Source organism: Urocitellus parryii, chromosome 7 (genome assembly GCF_045843805.1).
Source record: "Urocitellus parryii isolate mUroPar1 chromosome 7, mUroPar1.hap1, whole genome shotgun sequence".
In the NCBI taxonomy this organism is placed as follows: domain Eukaryota; kingdom Metazoa; phylum Chordata; class Mammalia; order Rodentia; family Sciuridae; genus Urocitellus; species Urocitellus parryii.
In genome coordinates this window covers 179,103,594-179,117,382 of record NC_135537.1, presented here as the reverse complement: position 1 = coordinate 179,117,382, position 13,789 = coordinate 179,103,594, and the positions used below count along the sequence as shown (strand labels likewise).

The 13,789-nt window shown below is 51.9% G+C and overlaps 1 protein-coding gene across 2 annotated transcripts in view; it reads left to right on the top strand.

The window, feature by feature from the left end:
- Ube2o (ubiquitin conjugating enzyme E2 O) overlaps positions 1 to 13,789 on the top strand; it is a 52,313-nt gene that overhangs the window by 29,755 nt on the left and 8,769 nt on the right. For both annotated transcript variants that reach the window (XM_077800608.1, XM_026404797.2), the window contains exons 2-6: positions 9,430 to 9,489; positions 9,666 to 9,776; positions 12,257 to 12,354; positions 12,796 to 12,859; positions 13,488 to 13,631. In XM_077800608.1, coding sequence (XP_077656734.1) covers positions 9,430 to 9,489; positions 9,666 to 9,776; positions 12,257 to 12,354; positions 12,796 to 12,859; positions 13,488 to 13,631 — 477 coding nt within the window. The remainder of the gene's footprint in view (positions 1 to 9,429; positions 9,490 to 9,665; positions 9,777 to 12,256; positions 12,355 to 12,795; positions 12,860 to 13,487; positions 13,632 to 13,789) is intronic.

Below are 13,789 nucleotides of genomic sequence, written 5' to 3'. Positions count from 1 at the left end.
TCACTCCAGGCCGACTTCGTTCTGCCATCCCCCCTGCCTATACGTGTCTCCTGTCCCTTAGTGCAGATTGGACCTTCCCCTGAGGTGCCCAGTGGGGCCCACAACGCTGCAGAAGCTCACTCTTCTCCTCTTCCCTCTCACTGGGGCCTGCACATTCTGTTCCTGTGGCTGAGAGCCCTTTTTTGAGGTGCTCCCTGCCGAGTCATGCTGGTGATCAGTCACTTCTGCACGTACTCTGAGGCACTCTGATTCAGGCCCTGCCTGTACCCCATCACTGGTACCCCATCAATACCTGCTCATAAAGGTAGGGGTAAGAGAATTTTGACACATAAGCAAGAAGGTGGGTGATCCTATGGAGAGTCCCTGGGACTTGTCTTCCCATAGCTCCCCTGGTGTGCCTAAGACCCCTCAGTGTCGCAATGCGCCTGAATCACCAGCATCCTGTGTTCATCTTTGTGTCTTGTCCTGCTCTTTGTGTTAGTCCTTGTCTTTGGCCTTTCCAGCCGAGCTGTTAGTTCCCTGGGAGAGAAATGGTCTGGGGCCTCACCAGACCCTGCCCTGGTGCTCTGTCCCTGTGCTCTCCTCAGGCCATGCTGGAAAGAAATCTTTTCCTTTCAGTCAGCCAGCTTGGAGATCTCAGGGGACACACAACTCCAAATGAACAGCCCACAGGTGGAGGGCAGAGATGTGGCCTGAGGTAGGAGGGGTGCTAGGCAGGTAGCAGTCGAGGCCCCTGCAGCTCTGAGATCACATGTGGAAGAGCTTGTCCAGCCCAGTACTGCCCCTCCTTGATAAGGCGTCTGCTGCCCAGGGGGTGATGGCATCCTCAGCATGTGCAGCCAGAGAGTGGCAGCTTCAGCAGGACCTGGCTCTTATGTGCCTTCCTCAGAACCTGGTTCCTTTGTGTGCCACTCTCCATATCTCTGTCCCCCGTGAGGGTAGCCTCCCTGTGGTTGGCTGTAGCATATTATCTGTGGCACCTCTTCTCCAGTCTGATTGTACTTTTTAGTTGGTGTTTTCATCCTGGCTCACTGTCCTGAGATGCTTTGCTTGTTGCTGGTGTGCCTTGGGAGAAGTGGAGGTGACAGGGTGAGCAGTCAAGGTTCTTGGACTTGATGATCCAACCAAGAAGTGACATCAATGCCCAGGAGCCATTTTGGTCAGTCCTAAGGTCTCCAGGCCAGTTGGTGCTCCAGTGACGCCAGCACTCTTGATGGTATTCATTTCATCTCCCTGGAAATAGTAACTACAGGTGTTTGAGAAGCCAGTAGAGGCTGGTGTGGGTTCAGGGAGGGAGTGTTTCTCCACACTCATGACTGAAAGGCCCTGCCCACTGAACTAGAACACTGCCCCTCCAGGGTCTCCCTTCTCCTGGGGAGCAGAGCTGCAGGAAATTGCAGAGTCTCCCAAACTAGGATTTCCCAGAAGCAGCTCAGAGGATGTAGCCCCATTCAGCAATTTCCTTAATCCTCCCTCGATGTCTTTTAAGCACCGACCAGATGGCCAGGTTTTGAGAATATGTGTCAAGATAACTTTAGGAACTTTTTCCAGATACTTCTTTTCAGACTGTTGTGCTGGAAACAAGTGAGCAGTGAGCCTGGAGCAAGGCCCTTACCAGCCCCCACCTTACCCACCTGCTAGAGCTGCAGGGGCGTGTGTGTGTGTGTGTGCACACACCTGAAGACACACAGATTCCCAGGCAGCAGGCGGAGCCTGAGAGGCTTACTTCCCAAGAAGTCGGGAAGAGGCAGGGTTGCCAGGCAGGGGCCACCCATTGCCAGATGAAGGGCAGATTAGCAAAACCAGGGCTCTGATTGGTACCTAGGTGACCTTGGGCAGGTCACTTACCTCTCCGAGCAGCCCCTCCCTCACGAGGATCAGAAGAGGCAGAGAGACAGTCTTTCCTGGCACAGTGCAAGTTCTAGAAGGATTAATTTGTATGATTACCACCTAGATGACATCAGAGAGGCAGGGTGGGTTGTGGAGGGCAGTGCCCAGAGGCAGTGGGTGTTCTCTGTGCCTGGGCCTTGGCCAGCCCCTGCTTACTCCCAGGGATGCCTGGCAGCCACAGGACAGCAGCCTGTCACCTGTAAAGTGGTCCAGCCAGGCCCTCTGGTTAGGTGCTGATAGCACATTCAGGCTGGACAGAAATACCTCGTGAAAACATGCTCTTCTCCTTCTACCTTCTGCTAGTACTTCCTCCCTGAGGAGGGGAGGCCTGCTTCTCCTAAAGATGCCCATTTTTCACTCCTGGCTCCTGCCACCGCACACCTGTACACATATCAAACAGCATTGCAGAAACCAGCCGCACTGCCAGGCCTCCTGCTGGTCTCCTGCCGGGGGGGGGGCAGCTCCCTGTCCTTCCCCTCTTTCAGCTGGCAGCTGGGCTCAGGCCCTTCTTTGTCCTCTTCAGGCCGTACCTCCTGGCCATTCCAGCAAGTTGGCATTGCAGGGACAGTTACCAGGCAGTGATGGCGCTGTGCTGCATCACGCCCTACTGCAGGCTTCCAGCGTGCAGCGTGGGAGCAAGAGGGTCACTGGGAAATGAGAGTACTAGGGGAGGGGAGCTGTCTCTTGTGAATAAATGTCATTTTGTCTTCCCCATCTAGAATAAGTTCTCTAGCTGGGCACAGTGGCACATGCCTGTAATCCCAGCGGCTTGGGGGGGCTGAGGCAAGAGGATCAACAGTTCAAAGCCAGCTTCAGCAAAAGCGAGGCACTAAGCAGCTCAGTGAGACCCTGTCTGTAAATAAAATACAAAATAGGGCTGGGGAGGTGGCTCAGTGGCTGAGTACCCCTGAGTTCAATCCCCATTCTTGCCCTCTCCCCCCGCCCCCCCAAAAAAGTTCTCTAAAGCCAAGATACATTCCCAATTACGTCTTTGTGATGTTGTTGTGAGTCTGTAGGAAATACTCAAAATCCTATGGACTCCATGGGCCTCGTTCTCAGAGCTTCTGAGGGCTAATTTCTGGAGCATATGATTGGCAGAATGTTCTAGCTAGAGGTACCATTTATTTTACTTCCTACCTCCCCTCCTCCAAGTATGTGAGGCCCTCTGGCCACATGTTTTGTGGTAAAGGCTTCTGTCCTCAGGTGGGCTGGTGCTGTTTGCTGGGTTAGCAGAAGCTCAGCCACATGATGGTCAACTGCTCTGAGAAAGTCCTTACACTGGCACCAGCTAGAATTCCTGACCAGCCAAACCCCAATTGTGTGAACTGCAGTTTGCAAGAAGCTAGAAGAGGGGCCCAGCTCCAACTGGAAAGCCCATTTTCTGCCCCTCCTGGTGTTACTGTTCTGGCTGACACAGTGACATTTGAAGTCAGGCCACAGTTACAAAAGTGATTAGGTGTGGGTGTGTAGGTGCTAGGTTTGTGTGTCCTTGCCTGCAGGTGGTCTGGTGCTGATGAGAGGGACTCTCTCCCTTGGTGGAACGGGATGGAACCCTAGCCAGAGAGAACTATTGGTGCAGGACATGAGGGCCGGGCAGATCCCAAGGCAGGGTGGGGATTCTCAAACTTCTTGACAGTGACCCGCAGTAAAATAAACAGTTCCCAAGGTGACCCAGGGCATGTGTACATGGTGGATACAACTGAGGAGGTCTCTGGAGTACACTTGCCTTACTGCATACATGGAGCACTGCAGATGCTTCCTGTTCTTCAGTGTTGGTCACAGCCTGCTAACACCATCCCATATCCCACTAAAGGGACATGGCCCATGGTTCGAAAGATGTTGCTCAGAGGCTGTTCCATTCTAGGATTTCCACCACTTTTTCAGAAATCTACATCAGGATAAAACTTTCTGATCTGGCAAGAGTGGCAAACGTCTCAGACCACCATGTTGCAAGAGCATTGGGGCATGGGGGTGAATGTCCTACCCCTGTGGTATGCCAGATTCTTATAAATCCTTTAAAGACCACCGACAAGGTACATTGCTTATTGGGTGCTTGTGTTCTTGTCGAGCCTGGAGTCTGTGGGAGGCACAGGAGGCACAACCTAGATTGAGCCTAGGTTTCAGCCACGTTCCTATTGAATGATTCCCTCTGCCTTTCCATGCTGAGTTGGGTTTCTCAGTCAGAGAAACACCAGTGCCCCACAACTTGTGCTGTAGTGCAGCCACACCCATCTGCAGGCAGTATAGTGGGGACCTTTCTCAGTGCCCACAGCCTCAGCGAGGTAGGAGAGGAGTGGGCAGTCTGGTTGGACCTCTGGGTAGTAGGAAGCTGTTCCTTGCCCACTCACCATTATCTTATGTCATTCTTCTTGTGCATGTCTAGGGCTCAGACCGTACAGGGTGGGACAGGCAGAAGAGGTAATGTTTCTCTGATTGATTTTACCTTAGGAAGTAGCAGGTTGGAGTGAGGAATCTTAGTGTGGGTGCAGTCTGGTGTTCCCTTTGGGCTTCAGGCTGCCTGGGTCAATAGCTTCTTTCCTCGTGTGAGTTTCCAAGTTCTAAGGCCTGGCTCAGTCCAGTGAAGGTGAAACCTCACTCTTTGAACAAAACCCAAACTAGGGGCCATTGCAGACTGTTCCCAAGTTTCCAGAAGGAGGTCCTTTAACCCATCTCCAGGGACCGGATGTGGGCTGGCAGTCGGCTTGGTCTGCTGCTGGGCCTTTTGTGTTTGTAACTACTCCCATGAAGATGTGGTACTGATAACATCACTAATCCCCAGGAAAAGTGGGTGGTTACCTTCTGAGATTGAAGGACACCACATCTCTGGGCCTTCCCCGGTGTTTGACAAGGGGGGGGGGGGGTGACAGTGGTGTGGCTGGGGTTACCAGCCTTGAGATATATATGCTCAGCCCCACTAGAGCTTCTCCTTTGGATTTCCTACAGTTCCCTCTTTGAGCATTCCAGATGCTGGTGCTAGTGACCAGGCACAAGGCCATTTCTTCCCCAGGGCAGCTCTTGACCTCCACTTAGCAGGCCAGCCTGAGGGTCACCCACTCCCATGATGTTCAAGAACAATTCAGGTGGACTTTTTGGTTTACTTCCTTCTGTTTTCAACCTGTTATCAAACTTGTTTTGCCTTTTCTATTCTTGGAACATAGACATAAATTTCAATTCTGCTGTGGTCAGCCGAAGTCAGTGAGAGTCTAGGCCAGGAATCATAGGACAAGCTAGCTTCTTCTGGTGTCTTGTCAGGGTCAGGCCTCGAGATTGCCTCTCAGAATCAGTGTGAGCCTCAGAAGGAAGCTGGTACCCTGACAGGACAGCCATCTGGTGAGCTCATAGTTCAAATGGAGGAAGGACAGAAGTGCCCATGTGCCCTGCTCAGTGGCCTTCTCCCTGGGAGTGTCCTCTACAACTCCCTTGCCATTGGATTGCTTTCTTTTTTTAAGCTCCTTTTTGCTGTGCCTCAGAATCTCTCCAATAACCCACGAATACATGCAATTTTTATGTGTCAACTAAAAAAATAAAGGGAAAGGCAAAAGAACGTATCCAGAAGGAGGAGGTCCATTAACCCATCTTGTGTGCCACTGCACTGGTGCTGGCACCTTTGACCCTGAACAGCCTCAGGGCTCCTAGCCTGGGCAATGCCGACACTCTGGTCAGATGACCTTGTGCACTGTAGGATGTTCAGCAGCACTCCTGGCCCCCAGTTGTGACAGCCTAGAATGTTTTCATTTCCAAATGTCCTTTGGGGGCATGATGGCTCCCAGTTGAAAACCATTGCACAAACTGATCTCCCTGCACCTTCTCCATGTTCTCTGCCTGACAGCCAGACGACCCTTTTACTTTGCTCAGGCCTGCAGGGGCTCCCACCTGCTCAAAACAGAATCTCCAAGGCCTGAATGACCTGGCTGCACACTTCTCCCACTCCTGAAGCCCTGCGGGCCTCTAGACGTGCTCACTCTTCCCAGTGTCTCTGTGGCTGTTCTTGTCTCTGCTTGGAAAGATCCCTCCCTTATTTCACCCAGTTCTCTGGTCAAATGTCACTTCAGGGTGTCCCCTCCTGACCACTTATTTAAAGTAACTCCCTTGTGTCCCCTTCCCCTCCCCACATTGCCCTGTTTTTTTGTACAGCTCTGAGCACCATCTGACCTGCATCTGTCCGCTTCCCGCCCTGTGCTGGGATGAGGGCTTGGCAGAGCAGGGGCTGGTCTCCCCAGCGCCTGGCTCATGAAGTGCTCCATCAGCACTGGCCAGACAGTGAGCTCCTTAAGACTCAGTTCTGCTTCCCACAGCAAAGGCCAGATTCCCCTGCTTCCAGAGAAGGAGGTATCAGGGGCCGCCAGTCCCAAGGCCCCACCAGGTAGCCCCATTTTGCCTGTTGAGAGTGATCCACATGCATTTTGAACCACCCAGGGCCCTTCCCACATAGAGATAATGTTAGCATTTTGGTGTCTGTCTTGTCCTTTTTCCATTTAGAACCCTCTGATCACTGTGGCTTTCCATGAAATGGTAATTCCTCAGCTCTGATGTTGTTCAGAATTCTAGAGCCGTGACAATTGAAATCTACCCACCTCCCACTTCAACTCCCCTCCCTAGTAACAGTGTTTTAAAAAGGACATCCAGGGTGCTCTTTAATGTAGGGATTAGGGGTTTGTTTCACAGCCTTGGTTTTGCACTAGAACCTCTTTTTCCTAGAGCAGGCATGGCGCCCTCTAGTGTTCACCTCTCAGCACAGTTTGGCACTGGTGGTTTGGGTACCATACTTGACCTTTTAGGGTAGAAGGGAAAGTGGAGGGCAAATTGCCAACCCTCCCCTGCTCGGGGCCTTGATGATATCCACTGTCAGAGGCTGCCACAACTATCTTCCAATAGCCCCAGAAACATTTTATTACCTTTATAACCAGAAGACCCACTTTCTTTAAGAGTGTGTGAACCTTCCAGAAATACATTTTATTCTGTTCTTATCTCTGCAGCTCTGAGGGTAGAACCAGGTTCTGTGTGTCTGAGTATACGCGTGCACGCGCCCACACATGTGCAGATTTGAGTACTGAACCCAGAGCCTCGTGCATGCTAGGTAATCCTGTACCACCAAGCTGTATCCCCAGCCCTAAAGGATAACTTTTTTTTTTTTTTTTAATGTGTCTAAGAGAAAGGACTCTTGAGCCAGGCTGCCAAGTTCAAGACCAGGGCTCACCTACAAGCTGTGTGACCTTAAACAGGTTGCTTGCTTTTGCTTTTTCTTTGTCTCTGTTTTCTTATCTTTAAAATGGGGAATAACCGTAATGATAGCAAGTGTCAAGTCCGTAGACAAGATTACAAAGTGCCTAGAAAACTGCCTGGTCACAATAAGCACCTGGTATTGGCATTAGGCAGAGGACAGCCAGCTCCCCAGCTTTGCACAGTGGTTCCTTCCTGAATGGGGACATTGAAAGGCCACTGCAGAGCAGGGAAGCAGGCAGCACACAGGGACACAGATGGGAAGGGGTCCTGGGGATCTTGCTGTGCAGTGCAGCAGCCATGGGTGGGACAGCACAGGCACAGTGTAGGAAGCGCGTGCAGTGTCGGGTGTATCAGTGAGGACGGGACGCCAGCAAGGACAGGGAGCCCTGCCAAACCCTTGTGTCTGCCTCCTGGGATTCCCGGGGGGGGGGGGTTGTGGCCAACATGGTGGCGCCATCCTCCCCTTCCCTGTCACTCCTTCCCTCTCTGCTTCAGCACCATCAGGCATGGGGAACTGCAGTGCCTTGTTAGAAGACCACTCCCAGGTGGAGCCCAGCCACACTTGACAGTCCCACAGGTGCAGCGCTGGCTGCAAACTCCTCCCCGGGAACATGCTCTGCCTGCCCCAGCCACTGCCTCCCCCTGCTGCCAGCTTTTACCCACTGTTGTGTTCCTGCTTGGGAACGAGAGCCTATTTCCTCTGTGCCCTTGGGGACATGAGGCTGGACCAAATGTGATGTGGGAGCTCAGAGTGGTCCAGGATGGGGCCTGGCTGCTGTCCCTTTTCTGGCAGCTTTCTCAGGGGCATAAAGCCCCCAGGGGACGTGATCTGCAGAATGAGCTGGGCACTCCCCTAAGGCACCTTCCTGCCCCTTACAGCACAATCCCTTTCCCCTTGGATTGTTTCTCTCTGTGACAGTTTGGACCCCAGTTATGGTTTTTGATATCTGAATTGGGGGCATGGGTTTGAGATAGGGCAGTGCAAAAAGTGTCATGCCCCAGAGCAGAGATTCGGGTGCACAGTGCTACTGCATAAAACATCACCATATTAGTTAGAAACGGACACTGGCATTTCAACATGCCCTTATAGTGGGTGTGTCTTGGAGCAGAGGTAAGAAGAACCTGGCCTGTCAGGGTGGTGGCTGCAGACAGGAGCTGGTCATGGTCACCCCAAGGTTCCTCAGCATCTGCTAGGAGGACGCTGTTGGACCACTAGTCTCATCATCTAGACTTTAGTCTCATCACAAGGCTTGGGCTCCCTGTGGAAATTTCAGCACTACTGGTTGATGGTGGATTTAATGTTTCCATTTACTTTGTTGTAAGTCACATGCTACTAATAGAGTTTGTTTTATTTGTCATTGCCAAAATTTCAGTGATCTTGAAAAGACAGACCTAAAAAAAGTCTTTCTTTGGCTTAGCTTTTGTGGCAGTCATGTTTCTGAGCTCCAGCAGCTAAGAGCAGAGGCCACTGTTAGAGGCTGTCCAGTAAGGTGGCATTTGAGGCAACAGCCCTCCAAATTCCATGGTTAGGGAACTTGGAAGTGAGCAGATCCAGAGGCCTACCTATTCCTGTGAGTCAGGGAAGCATCACAGGAGTGGCCCAGGTTCAGGGACCCAGAGAGAAAAGATAGGCTGGTCTAGTGGAGAACCCACCCCTGCATGGGCTCTTGGAGGGGGATCCAGCAGCTTGTAGCAGCAGGAGATGGGAGCTGTGGGCTCTGCAGGGAAGGGTCAGGTGCCTGTGCACTTGGCCAGGCTTCTGTATCCAGCCATCCCCAGAGCTACTCAGCAGCCCTCAGGGCTCTGCGGCGTGTAGATAAGGAGCAGGCTGCAGCTGGGCAGGAGGGATAACCCAGATTAGAACATGGTGTAGTGACAGCCCAGCCTCAGGGTGACCCACCACAGCTCAGTGTCAGACCCATCCCCCTCCTGCTCTTGTCATCCTGATGCACTGGGATCAAAGGGTGGGGTGTCTGCAGGAGGTAGAAGAGGGTTCCATGCATGGCTCGCCCCGTAGGACAGCCTGTTAAATCTTGCACTAACATGAGGCCTTTTGCGGTCTGTCATTCAGCCACACTTAAAGATCGAGAACACCTCCCGTGACCTAGTACTTGCTTTTGGTGGAATGATGGTGACTATACTGCACTGGGACGACTGGGTGGGACACGTCCCTCTGTGGACCTGGGAGCTGGCTTAGCCAGGCACTTGGGCCTGTGTCTTTGTAGTGCCGGTGGTGCACTTCAAAAGCTGGAAGAGACATGCATCGTGTGGAGGCTTCCCGGCACTCTTCTAACACCCGCGTCTCCTCTTTTACAGCTGAAGCTAGAGGACCGCTCTGTGGTGCCCCGCGATGTGGTCCGGCACATGCGTTCCACTGTGAGTCCCATCTTCTCACCCTAGCCCGGGCCTCGGGGCAGCCGCCTCGGAGACTTGAGCCTCCCTGCCCAGCCTCTGTGCCAGAGAGCTGCCTGGCTCTAGTGGGGGCTGACTGGGATGGTTGAGGTAGGGTCTTCTGTGGTGGCCTTACTCTGAACACCTTCTGCCTTCCCCAGGACAGTCAGTGTGGTACCGTGATAGACGTCAACATCGACTGTGCTGTCAAGCTCATTGGCACCAACTGCATCATCTACCCCGTCAACAGCAAGGACCTCCAGCACATCTGGGTGAGTGGTCCCTCCCTGACTTCTCTCAGCTCTGTGGTTCTCTCAGCAGCGCAACATCTGTGTGCCCGCTCACCGACCTCTAGACACAGCCCGGGGCCACCTGGCAGTCTCGTGGTAGCTGCCTGCCACCCAGACCCCGGTTGGGATGTCTCCCCAGCCCCAGCACAGTTGCCAGTGGGGTTGTCTTTACTGGTCTTCTTTCACCTCTAGCCCTTCCTACCAAAAAAGCAAACATTTTTTTTCAATATTCATTTTGTGAATGATTTGAAACTTTAAAAAAGGTATAGATTCCTGTGCCGCCTTCATCCAGCTTCCTTGGCTAACAGCGCATCACTCCGTTGGCTCCATCACGTATCCCCTCCTTCCCCACACACCCCATTTCCAGTGTTTCTTCTCTGAACCATTTATAGCAAGCTACCCACATAATGCCTGTCACCCCTGAACACTACAATATGTTTTCCAGAAACCAGGGCACACTCCCATGTAACCACCACACAGACCAACCTTGACTTTTTTTTTTTTTTTTTTTAAGTCTCTCACTGAATTGCTTAGCACCTCACAGTTGCTGAGGTTGGCATTGAACTCATGATCCTCCTGCCTCAGCCTCCCGAGCTGCTGGAATTACAGGCCTGCGCCGCTGCACCCGGCTCCATCACTGACATTTACTTCCATCTTCAGACCCTGTTCACTGTCCCGATCCTGGTTTGGAAAACCAGGAACATACTGCATTTAGCTGTCAACTCTTCCGTCACCCCAGCCTTTCTCTCTCTTATATCCTGGACAGTGATACATTTAGTACCGTGACCCTCACCTTGGGCCTGTGTGACGCTGTCTCATGACTAGCCTGGTCCTGGCATGCGCAGTGCGAACTACCACTGCCAGCTTTGATCCAGTCCAGGTCTGGTTGCTGCACTGCTGGGAGAGTTCACTGTGCTCCCATCACATTGGTTGTCACCGGTTCTTTCCACCATACAGTCGTCATTTGCCCCTTTTTAAGTGGTGATATCTTGTAGGGAAGTATTCTAAGATTGTGTCAGTAACCTGGTACTTGCTAAACTCCAATTCCACCAGCCTTAGCCTGAGGAACAATTCCCACTAAACCAGCGGCCACTCCAGAGGTTACTAAATGGTGATTTGGAGGCCATCATTCTCGTTTGTACCAGCTGGCATTCTACTTTATTGAAGAACTTCACCTACTGCCCCCATTTATTTATTTATTTATTTATTTATTGTCTTTGTTTGTTGGTTGGTTTGTTTTAGCAGTCCTAGAAATTGAACACAGGGCCTGATGCATGCTAAGCACATGCTTTCCTACTAAACTTTATCCCCAGACGTATTTGTTCATTTTTTGTATCAGTGTGGACTCTGTTTTATTCAGTTGATTGTAATCCATTACTATCATTACTTATTTTGTTGCCTAAATTGTCCCAGATTTGGCTGATGGAAGCTCCTTCAGGCTGACTTTTGTGGTCCTTTGCGGGGGGTGGTGTTCCTAGGGCTTGAACCCAGGGTACCTTACCACTAAGCTGTACCCCCAGCTCTTTTTATTTTATTTTGATACAGGGCCTCACTAAGTTGCACAAGCCAGCCTTGAACTTTTGATTCTTCTGCACTGCCTCCCCAGTAGCTGGGATTTCAAGCACATGCCATTACTCCCAGTTTTTTGTGGTGCTCTTTTCCCATGTTCCTTTTTTCTTAAAGCACTTTCTTATTTTCTGGCACAGTGAAAATATCCCCCATCCAGCCAGCAATCAACCATTTCTCTCCAAGGAGCCTGGTTCCTTTCAGAGAAGAATGGCATTTTAAAAAGCAGAATCTGGAAGTGTAGCTCAGGGGTTAAGCATTTGCCTAACATACACAAGGCCCTGGATTGGATCCCCAGCACCAAACAAACAATAGAAGATACCCAAGAAGCTAAGATCTGGATGTTAGGTGTGCTGATGGCTACTGGGCCCTCTTAGGAACATACCATGAAATGCACATGTGTATACAATGTACGTATGAGAGGCACACTACACCTTAGTATGTCAGTGCCTACTCTGCCTCTGCATGAAGAAGTATGCATTCATCTTGACACCTCCATTCTGATTGATTACCTTCTCTCCTCCCCTTTGTGGTGAGCACCTCCTTCAGCGGTGAGAAACTGGGTTTTTCATATTGTGAATGTATGACCTGTTTACTCCAGCCCTTTACCTACTTGAACGCTGCAGCCAACCTCCCAGCTGTATGGCTGTCTCCCCTGCCTGTCTTGACTCTCCCAGTTCCCACACCACTGCAGCCGCCTCACTGAGAAGCGGGTCGGGATACAGCCTGAAACTCGGCGGATGGCCTGCTGATGGCACTTGTTAAGCCAGCAGCCGACAGGTCCAAACAATAAGCTGTCGAGCCTTCCCCACCTGTCTTAGTGGGGCACAGAGGAATTGTTCCTCTGGCATCAGCAGTGTCTGCTGTCTTACTGTCCCTGTGCCCTTGGTCTGCAGCCTTTCATGTATGGGGACTACATCGCTTACGACTGCTGGCTGGGGAAGGTCTATGACTTGAAGAACCAGATCATCCTGAAGCTATCCAACGGTGCCAGGTAAGTATATCCCCACCAAAGAGCCAGCAGCTGGAGAAGAGCAGCCTGCTGGAAGGAGCGCAGGAGGGTGTGTCCTTGTGAGGTCTGTGGTGACAGGTCTGACCTAGGGCAGTGGCAGGGCCTGTGTCTCAGGGCTAAGCCCCAAGGTCTTCTCCACATCTGTGGTGACCTCATTCCCTCTCAGTTGCTGGTCCATCTTGGTTTGGTGAAACATCTTCCTTTAGGATGTCTGCCAGGGACCAGGCTTCACATAGACACTTGAATAGCAGTGAGCACTCAGGTGGGGCTTAGAGTCTTGGACCTTCTCAGAGGCTGAGCTGTTGGTAGAAGATAAATGGTCCTATGGTAGGCACGTGGATGTCTTGGCACCTTTGTACAGCACCGTTTGTTGCTCAGGCACTGTGTTCATGGGGAGGACTAAGCCTCCATTCACTGTTTCAGGTGCTCCATGAACACAGAAGATGGCGCCAAGCTGTATGACGTCTGCCCACATGTCAGCGACTCGGTAGGTGTGCTGTGCCGGAGCAGCTTCTCTCACTCCTCAGCCCTCCAGCCCACAGAAGAGAGGGCTACTGAAGAAAGAACTGGCCCTGGCTAAGAAAAGTGGGTTCCTAGAGAAGGGGCAAGTAGACACCAGTGCACCTGGAAGTTTGGGCGTAGGCAGGAAGTATCAGAATTTATATGCATCCATGTTCATTTTTTATCTCGTCCTTTTAAAATCTCTGTCTTCATCTGTAGAAAAACTTAGTCCAATAGGACCTATTAGCACAGTAGTGTGTGGATATGGTTTGTACTGGGGTGGGGGTTGCTCGGTTAAACAAGGTGGGGAACCACTGCTTTCTAGGGCTTTCATCTGGAAATGTGGCCCCTGCCCAGCAGCACTGACAGTGCCCAAGAGCCAGTAAGGAACAGAGAGTAGTCTGCAGCAACCCTCTAACAAGATCCTTGGTGATTTGTTTGCCCCCAGGACTGGCGAAGTTCTGCTCCTGAGTTGCAGGATTTGTTGTAGGGAGTGTGAGAGCCTCAGTAAGTGAAGGCTTCTGCTAGTGAAGGCTGGAGAAGGCAGGTACAGAGAACACTGTCCCCAAGGAGGCCCCTCTCACAAGGACTTTCCCTGGCCCTTAATCCCGCAGGGTCTCTTCTTTGATGATTCCTATGGCTTCTACCCGGGCCAGGTGCTCATCGGCCCTGCTAAGATCTTCTCCAGTGTCCAGTGGCTGTCAGGGGTCAAGCCTGTGCTCAGCACCAAGAGCAAGTTCCGCGTGGTGGTGGAGGAGGTAGGGAGTGGGGGCAGGGCGGGAGTCAGCCTCCGCCCCTTGGAGCCAAGCTTCTGCCGCTTCCTGCCTGCTGCTCAGCATCTGACCCTATTGGTCTGAAAGGGCCAATAAGGATAAAGGGAGCCCAGGGTCTGTTCAGGAAGTGGCCAGTATGCAGA